General features: G+C 35.3%; 1 protein-coding gene across 2 annotated transcripts in view; it reads right to left on the bottom strand.

Annotated features, from left to right (window-relative positions):
- PREX2 (phosphatidylinositol-3,4,5-trisphosphate dependent Rac exchange factor 2) overlaps positions 1-20705 on the bottom strand; it is a 168630-nt gene that overhangs the window by 83431 nt on the left and 64494 nt on the right. For both annotated transcript variants that reach the window (XM_072329302.1, XM_072329303.1), the window contains exons 8-17: positions 20031-20134; positions 14458-14607; positions 10629-10773; positions 8693-8793; positions 4851-4954; positions 3589-3638; positions 2904-2979; positions 2133-2205; positions 913-1055; positions 672-764 (exon numbers count right to left, since the gene is read on the bottom strand). In XM_072329302.1, the coding sequence (XP_072185403.1) occupies positions 672-764; positions 913-1055; positions 2133-2205; positions 2904-2979; positions 3589-3638; positions 4851-4954; positions 8693-8793; positions 10629-10773; positions 14458-14607; positions 20031-20134 (1039 nt within the window). The remainder of the gene's footprint in view (positions 1-671; positions 765-912; positions 1056-2132; positions 2206-2903; positions 2980-3588; positions 3639-4850; positions 4955-8692; positions 8794-10628; positions 10774-14457; positions 14608-20030; positions 20135-20705) is intronic.

Consider the following 20705-nt stretch of genomic DNA (forward strand, 5'->3'; position numbering starts at 1 on the left):
TGTACAAGCTTTAGATTGTGGTTTAACAAGAAAGAAACCATTCCTTCACATATCCCTATGGCTATTAGTGATCTGCTGCATCTATTTCTACTAAAAAAAAAAAAAAAAATTCTACTAAAACTCCAGTTCCACAATGAGATGTAGAAGGGCTTGAAATTCAGGTCTGAACGTTTCTTCCCATGTAAGTCTTGTTCTGTATATTTATACGTAAGACTCCCATGCTGTTCACTAGATAATATCAAATTACTCAAATTGCAACTAAAGCAATACTAACAAACTGAAAGGCTGTAATTTATTCATTCAGATATCTGAATTCTAGACTTTGCTTAACATATCCTTTGTTATGAAATACATCAAATGCAAGCTACAGACCACATTCTACATTCATTTAATATGCTATTGAAGGATACTTACTCCACTCATGAGCAAAGTCATAACTGAATATTTTAATAAGCATAAAAATAAATCTATTATTTTTGTAACAGAACTCGTCCTATGTAGAAAACAAGTGTTGGTAATCCTCACAGTTCTATTTTGTTTCAAACTAAACAAAGCAAGATTCATAACCACAGATTTCTCAGAATATTCTCACATACTGCATTATCATCTACTACACATTTTCTTAAGTGATGTAAAATAAAACAGGGAAGTTAATTTATAATATTTAATACCTCAGCATTTGATGCTTTCTCCACCACCTTAATAATTGGCACCTTATTTTTATCTTCTAAACTGAAACCATAGGTACCTTCATTAGATTTAATCTGAAAAATACAATTGTTCAATACATTGTTCAGAAAGGCATTTAGTAAAGTATAGCTCAACTGATAAATGAACACACAGTGCTCATTTATTGTCACTACAACCAATTTATGTTCTCATCCAAGTATATAATCGTTTGGTTTAACTCACCAATAACGACTTTGCTATGACATTTTCCACTACTTTCAAATCATGTTTCATCAACCTGTGTTTCATATTTGACCCTTCCATTTCTTCATCCGCATAAAAACGGAACAGCAGTGGTTCATCTTTAAATTCACTTTTCTCCAGCACTGTAAGAAACAGAAACACGGACATGAGTACTTGTACTACTGAACATCAGAGTTAAGCACTAGCTAATTATTTTGTGTGTGAACCTAGTGAAATCTTAATTTTTATTCTAACAAAAACTTTTTTTTTTTTTTTTTTCCCCTGGATCCATTATATATACGTAACACTGTGTTCCTTTTCAGCTACAGAATCTGAATTTCACCAAGCTTAGGAATACACATTAGCCTGAAAAGCTTTTAGTGAAAATGCACTGCACAAAATTTCTTCTTAAAATAAATTTAAATATACAGTTTTCAAAAGTTCTGCTGGACAACTGACGGAAATGTTCACAACCAAGACCTGGCAATCTCCAAATGGTGAAGTATGCCAGGTTCAGTATTAGAAATGGGTTTGCTGGGACTATAGAAGCAACTAAAACAGCAGGCAGATACAGTCTGCATGTTCAAAGACCAAAGGGCAAAAGAATGAACAGCGTCTGAAAGGACATTAATCCTCCATCCTTATCTATACCAGCTGATGAGAAAATCATTTCCTCCTCATTTTATTTCAGAGAATGACCCATTGCTTCACTTGTTTCACTGAAATTTTCCCTCTGATGATATTAAATGCAACCTCATTCACCTCATTTTTGGCTTTCTCTTCTTTGTTCTCTGCTATCATTAGCATTTTCCTTTTTTTTATTTTTTTTTTAATTTTTTATCTCTACAGTCCACATTCTACATCTGCCACCACTTCACATTTTTGGAAGTCAATCTCCTCCACTCATTTCATTCCTCCAAAAATGCTTCCTTCCTTTCCAACATATTACCTCAATTACCATCTTCAGTCTCATCTGGGTAAACAAGTATTACCTACTTAAGAATATTCTGTCAAAGTACAAAACCCTCAGTATATGCTTTGACTGAAAACAATTTTCAGAGTATAAAATGGCTTGTTTTTTTCTTCCTGAGGATTATAGCAGTGGAATAATGAACCACCTTGCAATTCCTTCTTTAAATCTTCGAGAGCCCCAGCATTTCCCTTTGACTATGTAGATGGCATTAGAACAAGCATAGCTTGTAGAGAATGCATTTACTTACCATGGTGCATAAAGCCATTATCGCAAAGAGCTACACCAAAGATCATAGCTTCTTCCCTGGTCCGGCAATCTCCCTGTTAAACCATAACATGTATTTATTAACATCCCTTAAAATATCAGAAAAATGCTTTCTTTTTGCAATGGCATAATCTCACAGGGCCAGCAATGGCTGTAGATTTCATTTACCATCATTACCTTCCGATCTTCACAGTGAGCATATGAAATATTATATAACATCAATATTATACCTCGTTATAGTTAAAAATGGAAATACTTTAAATAACAGTGCATTCTCAATTAAAACTGGACATAATCTAAAAATATCAGCACTTTTCACTTTTATTTTATGAAGCTGGTACATGTTGACTGAGTGAACAGGTTATCCCATTCCTGGTTTGCATAAAATAAAATGGAACCATTACAGCAAATTGATGCTCACTTTTATCCTCCCCCTAGTTAATAATTTAGTTTTCATAGCCTATCCATTTCATTTTAAGCCTCAAACAATGTTACATGCTGAATCACAAAGCTAAGTCTCATTAAAACATTTAAAGTTCAATTGCAAATAAGGAAGATAAGTACTAAAGGAATGAATAGTATAGCTACTGGCAGCTGATTTCTGCTATTAAGAGGATTACACTTACACACACACACTGTTCTAATAACCCTCACAGTGTTTGGATGTTATTTTACTTATTCCATCACAACCTTTCAAATCAGAGATGAAATACAATATTTAGACAAGTACATAAATCCAAAGGTATAAACTTGCCTGTGCAATCAACCAGTCTATGAGTTTGTTAGCCATGACAACAGATTTGTAGGTACGGAGATGATAATCTTTATCCCTGCTCAAAATAAAATAAATACATATGTCAACCAAAACATCAAAAGAGTCTAAAATCAAAGACAAACAAGCAAACAAAAAAAACCCAACCCTTTTTCTTTCTACACAAGGTAATACAAGCATGAATTGAGCATTTTGTAATGGTTCAGAAATAGAGTTTCTAAAGTTGCCTATGGAGTAAAGCAAGTCTAACCTTTCAGTACAGACAGAAAGGAGGAGGCTGAACAAATCTTATACATATCATTGCCAATTACGTCACTGAAGTGGAAAGACAGGTACCTTGTTATAGCTGGGACTCTACAAATGAAGTAATGGAGAGTTAGTAAAGAAACGAGTATATTAATAAATACAGTAAGCATCTAAGCATATATATCTGGATCTAGAAAGAGCTTAAAGTCTGGAGAAAAAAGTGGTCATCCTGAACATTGTTTGTAGCCATTTTATGCAGTAATACTTTTTTATCTTCATAGTCCCTCCATCTTTTTTACTTCTCCCAAGAGACCAATCTTAAGGTATGGATTAGGTTTCCTACGTTTAAACACAAGATTTTCATCTTCAGAATATACATACTTCTTTTGAATAAATCTAGGGATTTTGCATTTGGACTCACCTAATTACTGGGGTAAAGAGACTGTGAAGGCGACAGTACAGTCGTACACCCTGTTAAAGAGAAAGATGAGTTTAGTTACTCATTCACACCCCAGAGAACATAAGGGGAATGGACACAGAAAGTTCCAATGCACTTCATTTAGCTAACAAAACAAAGCTATTCAGATGCCTATACGTGACAGAAGTTAAAAATTCCAGATAACAATATTGATGATTAAATAATGAGAAATAAAATATTTCAAACCAAGCTTCACTGACATACATGTAAAAAAAAAAAATATATCCTTAAGGCAGCATTAACATTCTTCTAAAACACAGTATTTGGAAAAAAAAACAAAACACAAAATCGGAATGAGAAAGCAATGTTCCTGCATATTAAGGTTTCCCCAATCACTGCTCACTGTTCTACACACAAAGCAAAGAAAGTTAAATATATATATATACATATATACTTATATTGAAATTGCAAATAACTAGGAAACTTAAAAAATAAACCAACTCAGATATGTGAAATGTTCTCAATATTTCAATTGAAATAAATAAATAAATAGAACATTTGCAGGAACTTAAAATACTACCACCAGAAAATAGCACTGAAAAAAAACCAAAACCAAGCCACCACATAAGTAATCCTTTGTAAATTATTAAAAAAATAATAATAAAAAAATAAAAAAAAAATCATGTTTATAACATGCAAGGTGAAACTTGAATAACAATAAGAAAATTGTGCCAAAGTAGACCTCATCCTACACTGTTGTTTCTGGGAGCTCATTACTGAAGATTACTATAGATACAGCTAGCATTAACAAATGCCAGCAGAAAAGTTGTAATGAAAAAAGCAGAAATGTTGCAACGAAGTGCCCAAGGATGCTGCCATTTTCTACAACCTCAAAATTATGGGAATGTTAAATATTAATAAATTTGGAGGCAAATTTGTTGCGCCCACTATTGCAGATGGACGGTACTACCCAATTCCTCACATACTACCTTGATAAGGGACAAATAAAAGACGCTCAGACATAAGTTATATATGCACAGTTTCATATCTATTAAAATGAATTTAAAAATACAATGTTAAAAAAAAAAAAAAGCAAAAAATCTTTCCTTACAAATGGAAAACAAAATCCAGTTCACATGAATATAGAGACAGGCAAGTGTGAGGGGATGTTGTGTATTCTTGCATAATGTTTTACTTCATTCCTCAAGTAGAATCTCCATCTTGAATGCATTTTTCTTAGTAATAGCAACTACTTCATTTTTTACCTTAGAAATCACTTCCTGCATCTCACTCCTTGGATAGTATGTTCCGTCATCGTATCTGAATCTGTACAGCATGTGTTCAGGTTTGAACTGATGCTTATCAGTGACTAAATTAAAAAACAAAAAACAAAACAAAAACAAAAAAAAAAGTACACTGTCAGGTTATACTTTCTACAGGACAGTAAAGAAGAAGGACAAAGTCATTGACTCTAATAACAACCCATTACAAAATAGATTTCTGACACAGGGAAATGAGTAGATCATCTGCCACAACTTGCTCTATGACAGTGACAGTATTTTTCAAAACATTCAAGTAACCCACAGGAAACTAATGAATTTTAAGTAACGGGGTAAAGAATATGGTAAAAAAACAGCTTGGGAACAATCTAGAAAATCAGGCTCTTGCATGTGTTGTAGTCTCCAGCACTTTTGCAAAGTTTAACAATCAAATAGTCAAGAATACAGCTTCTTTTTCCAATCGTCAATCTATTTCTCCACAGTATCCTCTATTCTAATTCTTGCTGAAGCCCATCTCAGATGAGTCAATAAAGAATCCTCCAGAAATACCTGACCAGTCCTGCACTGGGGAGGGTAGAGGGCATGTCTTCTACTATACAGAGCCAGCTGAAGGTCTTCGGTGCAAGAGACTTGCAATTCTTACAAGGCTCTTGAATGGCCTGGGTTGGAAGGGACCTCATGGATCATGAATCCCCAACCACAGTCAGAGCCACCAGCTTCCACATTTAATACTAGACCAGGCTGCCCAGGGCCCCATCCAACCCGGCCTAGAACACCTCCAGGGATGGGGCACCCACAACCTCTCTGAGCAGACTGTTCCAGCACCTTACCACTCTCATAGTAAAGAACTTACTCCTGGCATCCAACCTAAATCTTCTCCTCCTTCAACTTAAAACCATTTCTACTTGTCCTGCTGTTATCTACCCTTTCAAAGAGTTGAATCCCTTCCTGTTTATATGCTCCCTTTAGGTACGGAAAAGCTACAATTAGGCCACTCCTCAGCCTTTGTTCTCCAGTCTGAACAAGCCCAGCTCCTTCAGTATGTCTTTGTAGGGGACGTGCTCCAGCCTTCTGATCATCTTTGTGGCCCTTCTCTGGACCCTCTCCAACATCACTCTGTCCTTCTTGCACTGGGGGCTCCAGACCTGAACACAGATGGGGTATCACACACACTGACTGGAGAGGGACAATCACCTCCCTGTCCCTTTTGGCCACCCCTCTTCTGATGGAGCCAAGGATACCGTGTGCTTTCTGAGCTGCAAGAGCACACTGCTGGCTTATATTAAGTTTTTCATCCACCAAGACTCCCAGGTCCTTCTCTGCCAGGCTACTCTCAAGAACTGCTCCTCCCAGTCTGTATAGATGTCTGTGATTCCTCTGGCCCAAATACAAAACCTTGCACTTTGCTGTGTTGAATGTCATTAGATTCACCCAGGTCCACCTTTCAAGTCTGTTGAGGTCCCTCTGAATGGCATCCCTTCCTTCCACTGTGGAAGTTAATATAAACCATTAATTTTGCCAAAGATCCACAAAAAGGGATCTTATCAGGTGGATTTCCATTCAGCAGAGTTTCACGAGATTTTGAGAACAAAACCTCACAACATCAAATGTTCTGTCAAAACATTTTCATGCTGTCAAGCTCCTCAGTATCTCCACACATCATCAAATTTGTGGACTCAGCATTTGAACATGATATATACAGTGGTTTCACCGATGTCATATGCAAAGGAAAATAACTTTTCTACCCGCATTTGACATATCTACAGATAGCAAAGTTCAAGACATTATTCTGATTGTCTTGAACTACAAAGTTCCTTACTGCCTTGAGAGGAAGATTCCACCTATAATCATCAGTAATTGACTGGACAAAATATCTCACTACAACAATGAATAAACATATTTTATCTTTTGCAAAACTTGAAAAAAAAAAAAAAAAAAAAAAAAAAAAAAGAGCTTAGCTTCTAAGAGTTCACATACAAGGAAGCAAAACAGTGTCCATCACAACATGGGTCTGGCATGGCTGGAATCAAGCATATGCTAGAAAATGTTAGGTCTAACAAAGCCCCCTACAACATTTGTAATGTGAATAACAGCCAAACTCCCTTGCTCCCTCTGTGAAAACAGATGGTTCATTCAACTTTATTTTAAGAGTTCTATTTTCACTGAACTACAGCTGTATCCACTATTCAAAGTAACATGTCTGGCTCAGATTTCAGTACTGTAATATAATTACCCATTTATCTCATGAAATTATACAATATTCATTTAATTCTCTATTGAGAAAGTCTGTCAGTGTATTTGGGATATAAATTACAAGATCAAGTACCAGTATCTAAAGGGGAGCTATAGGAAAGAAAGGAATAGACTCTTTAGCAGAGTCTGTTGTGATTGGACATGGGAAAAAGGTTAAAAACTAAAAGAGAGGAGATTTAGATTAAAGGAAAAACTTTTCTTACAATAAATGTGGTGAGGAACTGAAACAGTCTGCCCAGAGAGGTGATGGATGTCCCATTTCTGGTGACATTCAAGGTAAGGTCAGGCTGGATAGAGCTCTGAGCAACCTGATCTAGCTGTAGGTGTCCCTGTTCACTGCAGGGGAGTCAGACTAGATGACTTTTAATGGTCCCTTCCAACTCAAACAATTCCATGATTCTAAGAGAAGAATCTTTAGCAAAAGAGTCATTCAGTTGGAAACAATCATGCACTTAGGAAACAATAGCATCTGACATCTGAATTATAATGGAAGAAAATAACATAGACTGACATTAAAGAATTTAATACTACATTACTACTGATGAATAACTTCAGTGTTTTTCCTCGTACTCTGTGTATGTCTAAAATGCATACAGCTAAGTATACTCTGTTGCTCCCACATTCCAGCCAACCATGTGAAAACATGGTGGCAAAGTATTAAATTAATTAGTGGTTGAAGTATTTAAACATTACAATGAAAATTAAAAAAAAAAATAATTCCACCTAAATTTATGCCTTGAATCTACACTAGAACAGTATCTCACTTCACAGCTCTTTCACTAACTGCTTTTTATTTTTTTAAAGTGACTGCAATTACTGTAAGCCAGATATGTCCTCAAAAGCAGAAGTTTCACTGGTTTGCTTATTTGGTCCTGCTGGATCATACCTTCTAAAAGCAACAGAGACAAGGACCAGCTCTGATAAGAATGTTTGACAGGTAGAATGTTGCCAGTGGAAATTATCCTGAAGAAATCAAACCTTATCAGCTCAAAAAGGAACCATTTCAGGGATACATCTCTTCAGAATGAACTTACTACAGATAGTTGACTGAAAACTCCAAAATAAAAATATGAATTTTAGTAACTCTACAACCTAGTGAAAACAGGGCCTTAAAATTCAGAACTTTAAACTTTTGGGTTCTTGGCTGGACTTAGCAACTAAACTTACAATTCCCAGAAGAGGATCAGGTATTTTTACCAGCTGTGACAGTTTTTGCCCTCTCCTAACTAACAACTCTCAGTCCAATGCATGTGCCTGAAAAGCCTCACCTACATTCAAGGCTTAAATCCTTAAAAGCAGTCTCTCCTTCTGTCTTATTCCAAGAGTTATTTTTTCATGGAACAGAACAACAATGTTTCTATAGGTCCCGTTCGCAATGTTGTAACAGTACAGGTCTAATCTAATAAAACCAGGGGAAGATCTCCATTTCTGTGCGTGGGCAACGATCTCATAGGCCCCGACAAAGACATAATGAAGATGCAACATACAACCATCTTTTTGTTAAACAAAATTAAGTCCACTCCAATTACAATGACAACCTTGAAAACAAGCAAGTTAAAAGTAATTATATTTACCATGGTGGATAATGCCATTCTCTAATAAAGCTTGGCCAAGATGAACACCTTCTTCAGATCTGTGTATCTCTCCAATTTCTAACAACCAGGACACAAATTCACTGAAGGAAAACAGATATTAAAAAAAAAATGTCATGCCACCATACCTACTGTATTTTCTTCTCCGTTACAAGCCTAGCAAGATTCTTATTAACTTAGTAGGAACTTCTTAAATCAAATAACCACTAGAATGCCATATCACCTTCAGAAAAATAATTTCTGCTTGTTGTTATTTAGATATAATACATAGGTCGTTCCAAAAGTAATGCCTCCTATTTATGACACTGCACTTCAAAATCTGTATGGCCATCCAGAACACAGCTTATCTTTGACATCGCTGACATTACTGCTGAAATGCACCACTCACTGCCCCTCTGGTGTGGAATGTCAGTGGGTGCCATTTTTTCATGCATTTTTTCAAGACTGCCCCTTTGTTGCCATCTGTCAAACAAAACAAAATACCACAAATATCTGCCTCTGATGTCATAGGCCAACAAAAAAAAGTAGGAGGCACTATTTTCTGATGAGCCCTACTACATGAACGTTTCCCTTGATATGCCTTGCTCATATGCTTCACCTTGTAACATGGTGAATATTTTCCTTCTTTTCCATATATATATATATATATATATATAGGGAAATATATATATTTTCCATATATATATATATATATATATATATATATATATAATTTATTTAAAGTAAAATAGGGAAAACTGATCCGGCTCTCCAATTCAAGGAAATCCCCAGAGTACTACTGCACCTGCACTGGGTGGATATGACATGAGGGTAGGATGTAATGGCAGTATGATAGGTCTGTTATTTCTGAGGCATTCTGAACACAAAAAGAAAGTATATGGAGCACAATGAGGAAATACTCTGGTTATGTCACCATAAATCTGATGCAGTCCAGAGATAGCAATCTTACGGCACATCAGATATTTGCACATCTGTTACAAATCAAAATGTTGCACAGAATGGCAGTGCAATATTCATGCGTTTTAACTGGTGACCCAGAGAACAGCATACTTCAAAAGGGTCAATTTCAAAGATAGAACAGAAAAGCCACCTTTCATTTAAAGGTTAAAATGTTTTACACAACTCTATATGACAAATGTATTCTTCACCTTCTTCCAGCAGTCCCTCTGAGGAAATGATTCACAACTCAATAATTAATCTTAATTCCAGTTTCAACTCTAACCAGCTACAAGATATTGGATAGTACCTGAAAATCTCCTATTTCATTTCCTCTTTTGAACACAGTGGTGAGAATCTTCACCAGAACACACAGTTATATAAAACAGTGACTATACTTTTATAAAAACATATTCCATATTCATCTGTCTTATGGTCAGATGAAATAAGGATAAGCTCTCTGCCTACAGAAATGTTTTTGTTTTTTTGTTTTTTTTTTTTTGTAATAAACAGTACCTATTGCTTTCTCTTCCTCATGCATGCATGAGTATAATGGCATTCTAAACATCATCCACAAAATAGGGGTAAATTTTTAAGTATGTATGCTGCCTTTAGTAATTCCATATCTGACATTCAGGTAAGAGGAGAAGGGAAATAGTTTTAGAGAAATATTTGTTTTAGGTGGATTAAAGCAAATTTGACATTCTAAACTAGGTATTTTGGAAACAAAAATGCATTAAACAAGTAGGAAATTATTTCTCAAAAGAAATTGTATTATTGGATGCATTTTCATAGTTTCAGCCTTTGCAGCCTTGGCCCTTTAAAAGCTACACATCCAGATTCAGGCAGGCCATTTTACATTTTGACTAAATTCTGAGAGACAAATAGTTCTAACAGACAATGTGTGGTTTTCATAAAATCCCAAAGGTTTAAAATGTGTTTTTAGAGAGTTAAAATTCATGGTCTTGAATGTATATAATACCTTCCAAGAAAGCATTTGGGGAACGTGGTTAATTTCCTCTTCCTGTCTTTGATGAGACTCCCTTGCTTGCACATCATTTTGTACAGCCTTTCTCCTTGCTCAGAGATCATCACCCAAGTGTCTTGTTCCATGCCCAATTTTAAACCTGTTAAAAATACAACAAAGTTTTATGAAACACCATTGCCTTTACATTTCAAAATCTTCACCAAAATGGAGAAGCGATATCAATATTTTACATATTAACAAGCAAAAGGAATTGGTTTTCATTTTACTCCAAATCAAGACTTATCTATGAACAACTAATCTCCACAAAGCATAATCAAACAAGAGTTACAAATTACAGTGAAGTCAAATTGTTACTGAAAACATACACCTTTACCAACAACACCATTGATATTGCAATAATATTAATCCTGTAATTTTCATAGACACCAGTATTTGAACATTTACAAGGGAAACTAAAAAAAATGACTTTGTTCATACTCTAACCATATTACGAGAAAAGTATTTTTACATGTTCTTTTTTTTTTTTTTTTTCAGATTTCCAAGGAACAGTCACTAATTATCTGTTATAAACTTGTTAATTGCATAAACAGTCTTTTCTACAGAAGCACTTCTAAAACTAGATTTTTATTTGTTTCAGTATTTTCCCAAAAGCCAAAAGCTTTCAAGGAGTTTAATTCAACATTCATTATTTCCATATTTCCCCTCTTGAGAAAGTCACTACATTTTCAGAATTACAGATGATCAAAACCAGTTCTTGTTGAATTATGCATCACATTGGCCATTGACAGAAGTTTGCCCTCCCAAGGAGTAACGCAGACCTTTAAACATGGTATTTTCTCTACAGCAGTTCTTAATTCAGAATAAACCACACAATTCTGGAATATCTTCTTCATGTTTTCTGTTTCTCTTTCCAAATTTGCACATTTTTAGAAATTATAACTGTACATGCTCGACATGAGAAGTACTCTGCCACTTCCTTAATTCAGAAAAATAGACACAAAAATTATAAGAAAAAGCTAACAAATGTGTTGGTCACAGATACAGAAGTGTCTCTTATTCCCAAACCAGCTAGCAGACAGTGCCACACAGTCATAAAACTTGACTTACTCAGAGAAAAAGAACAACTAACCAGTATACTGCTTTAGGAGCTTATTTATTTGTATTGACTGCTTGAAACAGGTCACCACAGCACCATCAGCCTTAAAACTGATGACCATTCAAATAGATTTCTAACTTTCAGAATGCCTAAGATGGTTGCACAGAAATCTAATATCTCACAGAAGTATTTCCAAACAAAAGTTTCCAATTCAGCTTTATTTTTCCTAGAAAGAAAGTACATCTAAAAATGTAGTCCTAGCTCTGAGTGAATCCAATAACCACTGAAAACTCTGCTGAACTATTTCACTTGGGACATTCTCTCCCCTTTGTTCAGCCTCTGCCATATGGACTGAAAATAACAGTGTAGGCTGAGCTTCTCTTGGTACACTGAATCCCCAAGTCTCCCCCATTCAATGGTCTAGAAAGCCCCAAGACATGGCATACCAAGTTGCATTTCCATGTTCCACATTCTGTATCTACCTATTTTAGAGATCACTGCAATCTAAGGATTTGTGTGAGATGAGGGGTACACAGCATCACTAAGAAGGAATGTATGGGCAAGCTCTGCCAAACAGTGTAGTAAAGGAGGCAGTTAATCCATGTGAGCTTCACTCGCAGCTCAGGAGATTTACTAAGTGCGCTTATTTAATTTAGTTGGTATCTGCCTCACAAAGGAGACAAAACACTGTTCTCACATGTGCAGTCACACTTCAGTGTAACTGTACATAAATATATAATGCATGAACAGGCTCTACATATTATTAAGTAAATACACAATTAAAGCAAAGAGTGTGAAACTGGAAAAAACTGGAAAAGTGTTTATAGCCATGTTTAGATAATATTTGAATTCTAAAAACATTTCTGAGTGATTTGAGAACCTTTTAGCAATTAAGTTGATGTATCCTGCTTTTTAATAGGAAAGTATATAGATATTTTGGAAAAAATAAAAATAAAACAAACCTGTGCTGGAGGGGATGGATACATTGGATGAAATAAATGAGACATTCAAGAAATACTTGTGAAGATTCTGTGTTACAAACTGAGTGTGTACCAAATCCTCTCATGCTCTAGCCTCTTGTTCCTTTCATTTTTCTCAGTGGCAAAAGCCTTATGACCTCCAGAAGCTGAGTAATTCCCTAAATAATATGATGCTAAAATCCTTTTCTGACTTTGAGAAGGCAACTTTTGACCTCAGGACCTGGAAGGTTTACATCAAACCCAACTCTAATAGCAGTATAATGTGAAATAATAAGAATACAAGAACACAAAATCCTCCTATTTTGTGTTCCTTAGCTAAAAGTACCAAGCATCTAGAGAAACCAGAAAAATAAATAAATAAAAAAATAGCAAAAGTGAAGTGGGATTTGTTAGAAATCTGTTTTAGCCAGATTCAGACAAGGTCCTTTGCTTTTTTGTTGTATTTGACGTCATCTCTACCACACTGTTTTTCATTCAATATTCTAAAGTGCTGAGGGTTTTAGAACTCTAAGGCACCCTTTTAGCTCTTTCACTATTAGTTCTCAATAGCACTACTAATTAGTCAGTTCTCAGACACTCTAGTTGAAATTCTAATCCTATGGCAGATGTTATACAAACATCCAGTATTGAGATAGGACCAAAGAACTACTGTTATTCTCCCTTTAGAGTGAAGTCACAAAACAGCTACTTTAACCTCCCACAGGAAATCCAGGCAGACCAGAAACAGAAACACAGATCTAACTACAGGGTCATACTTTCTTTCAATACCAAGGCTCCATACATCCTTACTTATTAAGAATTTCAGCTTGCAAATGAAATTAGCTGCAGAAGATGATGATGCATCATCTTTCCCTGTTTCTATTTTGTGCTGGATTTCAACTTTAATACACAAGGTTATTCACAGTCACATTAGAAAACAGGATCAAATTTAAGACACTAAGGATCAAATTTAAGACACTAAGATTCCACCTTTATTTTCGGCATTCAAAAAAGATAATTCTTTGGCAATGCTGATTTTTTATTTCCTTTGATTAAGGAGAATGGGTCGCACATGGGGTTGTGGGTATATTCTCTACCATTTATTGTTGGATCATCTGCATAAAGAAACTTAGAAAACCTGCTCATTTCAGTGATTCAAATTTCAATTCACAAAATGTTTACAGATCCCAAAAGGCATTTAGAGTATACCTTCATATGTCACAGACCATTCTCAGGCCTTAATGAAATTATGACAGCATACTCTGGTCAAGGATAAGCTGCAGATAAAATCATCTCCCCATTTCCAAAATCACAGAATCACCAAGGTTGGAAAAGACCTACAAGATCATCCAGTCCAACCATCCACCCATTCACAAATAGTTCTCATTAAACCATGTCCCTCAACACAACGTCCAAACATTCCTTGAACACCTCTAGGGTCAGTGACTCCACCACCTCCCTGGGCAGCCCATTCCACTGCTTGACCACTCTTTCAGATTAGTATCTCCTAACATCCAGCCTGAACCCCCCTCGGCACAGCTTGAAGCCATTCCCTCTAGTCCTATCACAATAACATTCACTACCAAAATATATGATACAAGTTATTACATCCTTCTCAGTACAATTTTATTTTTTTCCAAGCTGGTATTCATAAACCATCAGCTGAACCTGACAGCAGAAATTTGCTTAGCAGCTGGTTTTGTTTTATAACTCAACATATAAATACAGTATGGCTTTCTGGAAAATCAACACAAGTTTATTAACCTACCTTTTCGTCTCTCTCGCTCTTTCAAAATAGCTTCCAGCCATTCTTGCTTCTCTTCAGGAGTTTTTGCCATGCATACAAACCATTTGTTCTTTGCTGTGTTGTGGATCTTCCAACCATTAATGACAATGTGGCCACTACTGTGGTAGTCAGCTGGGAATAGATAAAATGGCTTAATGACCAAGAACACTTACAAAATAAATACTCATAATCCCTAAGAACTCCTAGCATGAAACATAAAAATTATGAAATAAGGAAAACAAAACAAAGTAAAGCAGAGCAAATAAAAAGAATGTAAAGTTAACTTTGCCATTTCTGAACTAGTATACCTTAGTGAGTGGTACTTTTAACTTTTAGTCACCTCAACATGTTTTTTATCACATGACAGAATTGCCTGGCATACGGAAGAAGACATACTCAGTACTAAAACAAGTAGTGTCCTCTTAAAAGAACAGATTGCTGTACTTAGAGTACTTTTGTTTGTGTTAAATGGCCATAAATAGATCCATAAAAAGCAGCATTGTAGTTTCATCCATTATTTGTCTCAGAACTGTTCTGCTGGTTAAACAATTTACTATTATGAAAGTACTAAGGTCATAGGGAGGAAAATACAATTTTGTTTTGAAGAATAAGCAAATACTTATATTTAATATACTTTTACTGGTATTTGATGTAAATACATAAGCAAAAAACTTATTATCTGAATAAATTAATACATATACAATTTGTTTATACAAACTACAATGTAATAAAAATCCATTATAAGCAAATGCACAGTTTTTGCAATACGTTCCTAACCACCCCATTTTCCATGTGCACGTAATGGGAGAGAGGTTACAACTTTTGCTAATGTTCATAAATATCCTGAGTTATGCCTCTTACCGTGTAAAATGCTCTCCTACAAGAAGTATATAACTTACCTCTTACTGCCCTTTCTTAACTTACATGACATTTCATGTTAGCATGGTAGTCCATAAATCTTACTCAGAAAGTTGCTATACAGATCTTCTCTGAAACTAACAACCTTGTAAAGCCTGACTATCCTTGAATAGGATTAGATACATCTCCTGAAGCAAGGTTTGTTAGGCATAAATGGCTTCTGATAGCAAACACTTTTTTGAATAAAATACAGATTAAAACTTGAAGTAGTAACTACTATACAAATTATTACAAAAATCAAAGGTCAGCATTTTCTCACCATAAACTTTCATTAAGAAGCAAGAAAGCCCTGGGGCCAGCCCTGAACTACTCTAACAAATACAGACCTCTTTACTTTGTAAATACTTTTTCATAATTCCGCCCTGTTTTACGTAATGAGATGGGATTTTCTGAAACTGAAACTCTTGCTGAAATGCTTGCTACAATTTATCATAAATCTCAGCAGACATGCTAGTATCCTTTCAATAACTCTGCATTTTAATTAGATGGAAAGCAGCCAAGCTGTCTACAGTGGGCTGGGAAATGTCAGGAACTACTAGAACATTATGAGACTGATGGCTGATTTCTAACTCAACCTAATTTTCTATTACCCAAAACAGCAGGAAAAAGTGCAGGCAAGTGTTTGATGGAAAAGAAACTGAATTTATTCTTACTACATAGTATTTCATTCTGCTAACCTACATGCCACGTTTTTATTCACATAACCTATGCTTAAAATCCTTTGAGTCTTTAAAAACATCGATTCTTTAAAACTAACCACCATGTCACTTATGCACCCTCAGAGTGTAAAGTCAGAGAAAATAAAGTCTCAGACAGAAGCTATCAGTTGAGTTGCTGCAGCCTTCTGGAGATAAGAGTTTGGAGGGCTACTAGAGTAAGGAAACTACACAAGCCCCTGTATTATTTTTGAATGGACTTAAAAATCTAGCATTTAAGCATCAGTTGCACTTTTTTGTTTATTCGCTTTTAATTTGCAGGATAAAAATAAAGGATATAAAACTACAGGGTAATATTTTTCCTGTGGTCTTTTCTTTTCATGCATCTGTCATCCCAACACTCCTGTTTGGTGGGGAAATATGATCCTAATGTAGCAATTTAAATTGTATGTAAAAATTAAAAAAAAAAAAAATTAAAAAAAAAACCAAACAAAAAACAGTCAAAACCACAGATTTAGATACCTGTATTTCAATGTGAGCTGAATTTTGATGTTAATTTGAGAGTTTAATTCACAAAATTTGGCTCGTCCAGCTGCCAGTGTACAAACTGGCATTTGATATTTGCCGTTTGCACTGCCTCTGAGTTTCTGTAACTGCAGGACCCTGAGTTCTGCCAGTTTGACAACATATCTATCTCATCCCTTTAAAAATCACAGAACTCTCTGAAAAGTGCAAACACCTAGCTTGGTGCTAAGACTACCTGATGTTAGTTGGTGGTGAGTTCAGGTGGATAAAAACTGGTAGCTCTCACCAAATTTGGCAATAATAACCCACTGCTATGATGTCCAGCTCGACTTTGATCTCTGCCTTTAACTGTTGACACCCCTTTACTCTTTTAGTCCATGAGCTCCCCATGACTATAAGTCCCCAAGCTGTACGGCCTCCCCAGTACACCTATCATAGTCATTTTAATGGCATTTCAGCATTCTACTACCATTCCATGCAAAATTTTTGATGATTTTGGACAGCCTGTTGGACAAAATCTGATTGAGAGCTTCACACTTGCTGTGTGGCTGGTCAGACAGGAGGTATGCATGCTCTGATGGCCCAGCTGCAGAGTAAAGTAATCATATCTGCCACTCAGGCTAAGCAAAGGGTTTGCAAGTCTGACATCCTGATCAGAGCAGAGAGAATTTCAGTAGACTTAAAGATGATCTTTGCTGTCTAAAGAAGTGTACTTAACAGTCGTTAAACTTCTATCTTCACAAGAAAAGGTGAGGAAACACAACATGATCTAATGAGACACAGCAATACATTAGAAGCTTGCAATTTGAATGGTAACAAATTTTGTACAAAATTCAACACTCAAACCTTTGAGAGATGCATATCAAGCAATTTGTTAGTGCCATATATAATAGACTTCTTTTCTAAATAAATAAATAATCTATACTGAAGGACATCCGTTTCACAGTGTTCAGACTCTCGGGAGCACCAGTGCTCAGAAACACCAAACACACAGTTGCTGCAGAGCTTTAGTTCCTTGCCTCTTCCTTAAACACATTTTCAGCAATCCCTGGTTACTATAATAAGAGTGACTTTTCTGTTTCATGCTTTATTTCAAGACAGAACTAACATAATAAACCATAAATCTGGTATTTCCTAAGCATCAAGTGCTTGTATTCGTAAACCAAATAGCACTCTTTTCATGACGGGTGAAAGCCTTTAAAAATGTACTTTCCTCTGAATTCTAAAAACTGAATAAACAGTACAGAGTGCTTCACGATGTTGATAAGTAAGGAAGAAGAGGAAGAGAGAAGGAAGGGAGAGAAAGCTTCCACCAACTGTACTGCTCAGTCAAGAAAAACCTTTGTTAATTTTTGCAGGCATGTAATTAGCATGACAATTAACTACACCAGGAATCTGTTTTCCTAAATCTATTCATCTGTTTATCAACAGTAAAGACTACACTCCTACATTTATCAGTGCTGAAAGCAAACACACACAGTTATCCAGTTCCCTGGAGCACTGTGGTTGTTTGTATCAAGAGAACAGATGATCCCAAAATCTGCAGTAAAGATCTGTGAAAGTAAGATCTAGACTCAAAAATCTTTAATGTTTACAAAAGCCCTATGAAATATACATGAGAAAGAGTCATGTACAGCTACGAAAATAAAATCACTATGCCCCTAAGAGCTTGTACTCTGAAATTAGAATTGAGGAGAATGATGGATAACAAATTATTAAGGAAAATAAAATAATATAACAAACATTCACTTGCAAAGCTTCTATGAACAAGGCTCAAAAGAACATATTGCTACACTTGAGAATGAGATAAGGCAAAAAGAATGCAATAAAATATTGCAGGGTTGAAGTTCAAATGCAGATGACTACAGGGGATGAGAAACAAGACATCTGGGTGCAAGAAATGAGAACAGTACAGAAAATAAGACAGCAGAAGGTTAAAGAAGAGCATCGTGATAGGATTGACAGAAGTACCAGCATAAGGAGGACTTCTGACTACAAGGAAGAAAACAAGCTTATTATATATATAATATATAATTATTATTATTTATATAATAAATAATTATAATTATAATAATTACATAAATTTATTATTATATATTTATTATATTGTTATTATTGTATATTTATTTTTATATTATTAATAAATAATTATTATATATATATATATGTATAAAAGAAAGAAAGAAAAAAGTGATAGGAAGCAAGAAAAGGAAGGAAAGCTGCCGCAGGCCAGGGAAATGGCAGATATTTCCATATTTCAAAGAGAATCATAGAAAGATGAAGAAGAATAATTACAAGAAAATATTGTTCTAGGATACTGGACAAATAAAAATGAAGAAGGGTGGAGGATGGGGATAAAAAAAGGTGAGAATAATACACAAAATAAAATAATCAAACTATTAACTCATCGTTTCTGAAAGTGAGGAAAGGAGGACAGGATTTAGAAATGCTGCATATATCAAAGCAACAAGATCTGAAATTGCTCAGGAGAGGAAGTGAGAAGGAAGGAAGATGGCCTTCAGTATTGTATGCAAGGCTTTAGGAAATGGGTAAGGTAGCCAGATTTCCTACTGATGGAGGTAATTAGACTACTGGTGTCCGGAACAGAGAGGGGGATAACTTGTGCTTGAAAATCCTCTGAGGAAAAGGACAGTGTAAACAAGATATAGTATGGAATAGCTAGAACAAGCCAATTAAGAAAGCAATGACAGCCTTGAGAAATACATATGATGAACACAGAGAAAGGAAGAGAACTTCACTAAAGACAGTAGAAGAAATATTTGCTTAAAGCATGGCCATACACGGAATTGGGAACAATGACATGATGTGTCACAAAGTTCTTAGAATATTCATGGTGGATATAATCTTCTCTGGTTCCAGCAATGCCAAGAGTTATAATTAAAGTAATGTCAACTAATAAAGGGAGAGTTAATTGGTTTTCTCCGGAAGAGAACTTTCAAAGTCAGAGAAAACTGCAAAGAAAAGTAGAAAACTAGAAATCCAGTATGAGTCATTCAATCATTAGAAATATAAAGTAATGCTTCCTGTTTTATTATGTCCTAAGAGTATTATAAAAAAAAAAAAAAACAAAAAACTTTTTTCTTTTACTCAAACACCTTACAGATCCAGTATTTGCTACTGCAAATACATCAGCTGCCTAGGGATAATATTTAGTAGAGCTGTAATGTTGTAAAGTTAAACATATGATTCCAGTTGAGCAATAAATGTTACTCTGTTTTATTACTCTATTCATGCTAGCATAAAAGTTATTAGTTCAGTAGTCATAATTAAGTATGAAAGAAATAATATGTCACAGAAGTAGAGTTTTGATAAGAGCAGATTGCTCTTTTGAAGTGTCTTCCTATTCTCTTTTTTTTCAAAGAAATTATGAAGCTTCATTTGATTTCAGCACCAGGATAAGACTATTCTGTATATTAGCACCACAAATATACTCACCTGTTCCATCATCTACATTTTCTACTTCCATCACTTCTGTGTTTATTCTGCCCCGAAAAAGGTAACGATGGCCATCTGTAGATGCTTTGCTGTTCTTCAATCGCCTGATCAAAGAGGAGCAGATAAGCAGTCACCCATAATCTTGTGCTTTGTTTCCACAATGCTATTTGTACATGTAGCATTTAAGGACAACTGAAAGCGTTACAGCCCACTTACACCTGTGCAGCTGAACCTTGGTAACCATTCCTGAATAGGACTCTCCTGACCTTAAAGCAAAATGCTACCTCTGACAAGAACTAGATACAATCTACTAGATGACAAGAGGTTCTGTAAACAAAGTTTCATACTAAATGTTCCACTGCCTTGATACTTACATGCCACTTTGTCATTAAAGACAAAATACAGCATGGGAGAATGTTTCCTCCTGGCTTAACCTCCTTATACTTGTCAAGAAATTCATAACAAGAGTAGCATGACTGAGAAAATAAAATAACACCTTTAGATATAAATCATGCACTATACACATTAGCCTAATTTATGGTGTTTATGCATGGAAGAACAATAAAGTCATTTTTTCTCACATAAGAGTTAATCATAAATTACAGTTAAGAACTGCTGATATTTTGTGCAGGCATGGGTATAACTCCATATCTACTGAAGGTTTTTTGAGACATC

Source organism: Excalfactoria chinensis, chromosome 2, assembly GCF_039878825.1.
Source record: "Excalfactoria chinensis isolate bCotChi1 chromosome 2, bCotChi1.hap2, whole genome shotgun sequence".
Taxonomy (NCBI): Eukaryota; Metazoa; Chordata; class Aves; order Galliformes; family Phasianidae; genus Excalfactoria; species Excalfactoria chinensis.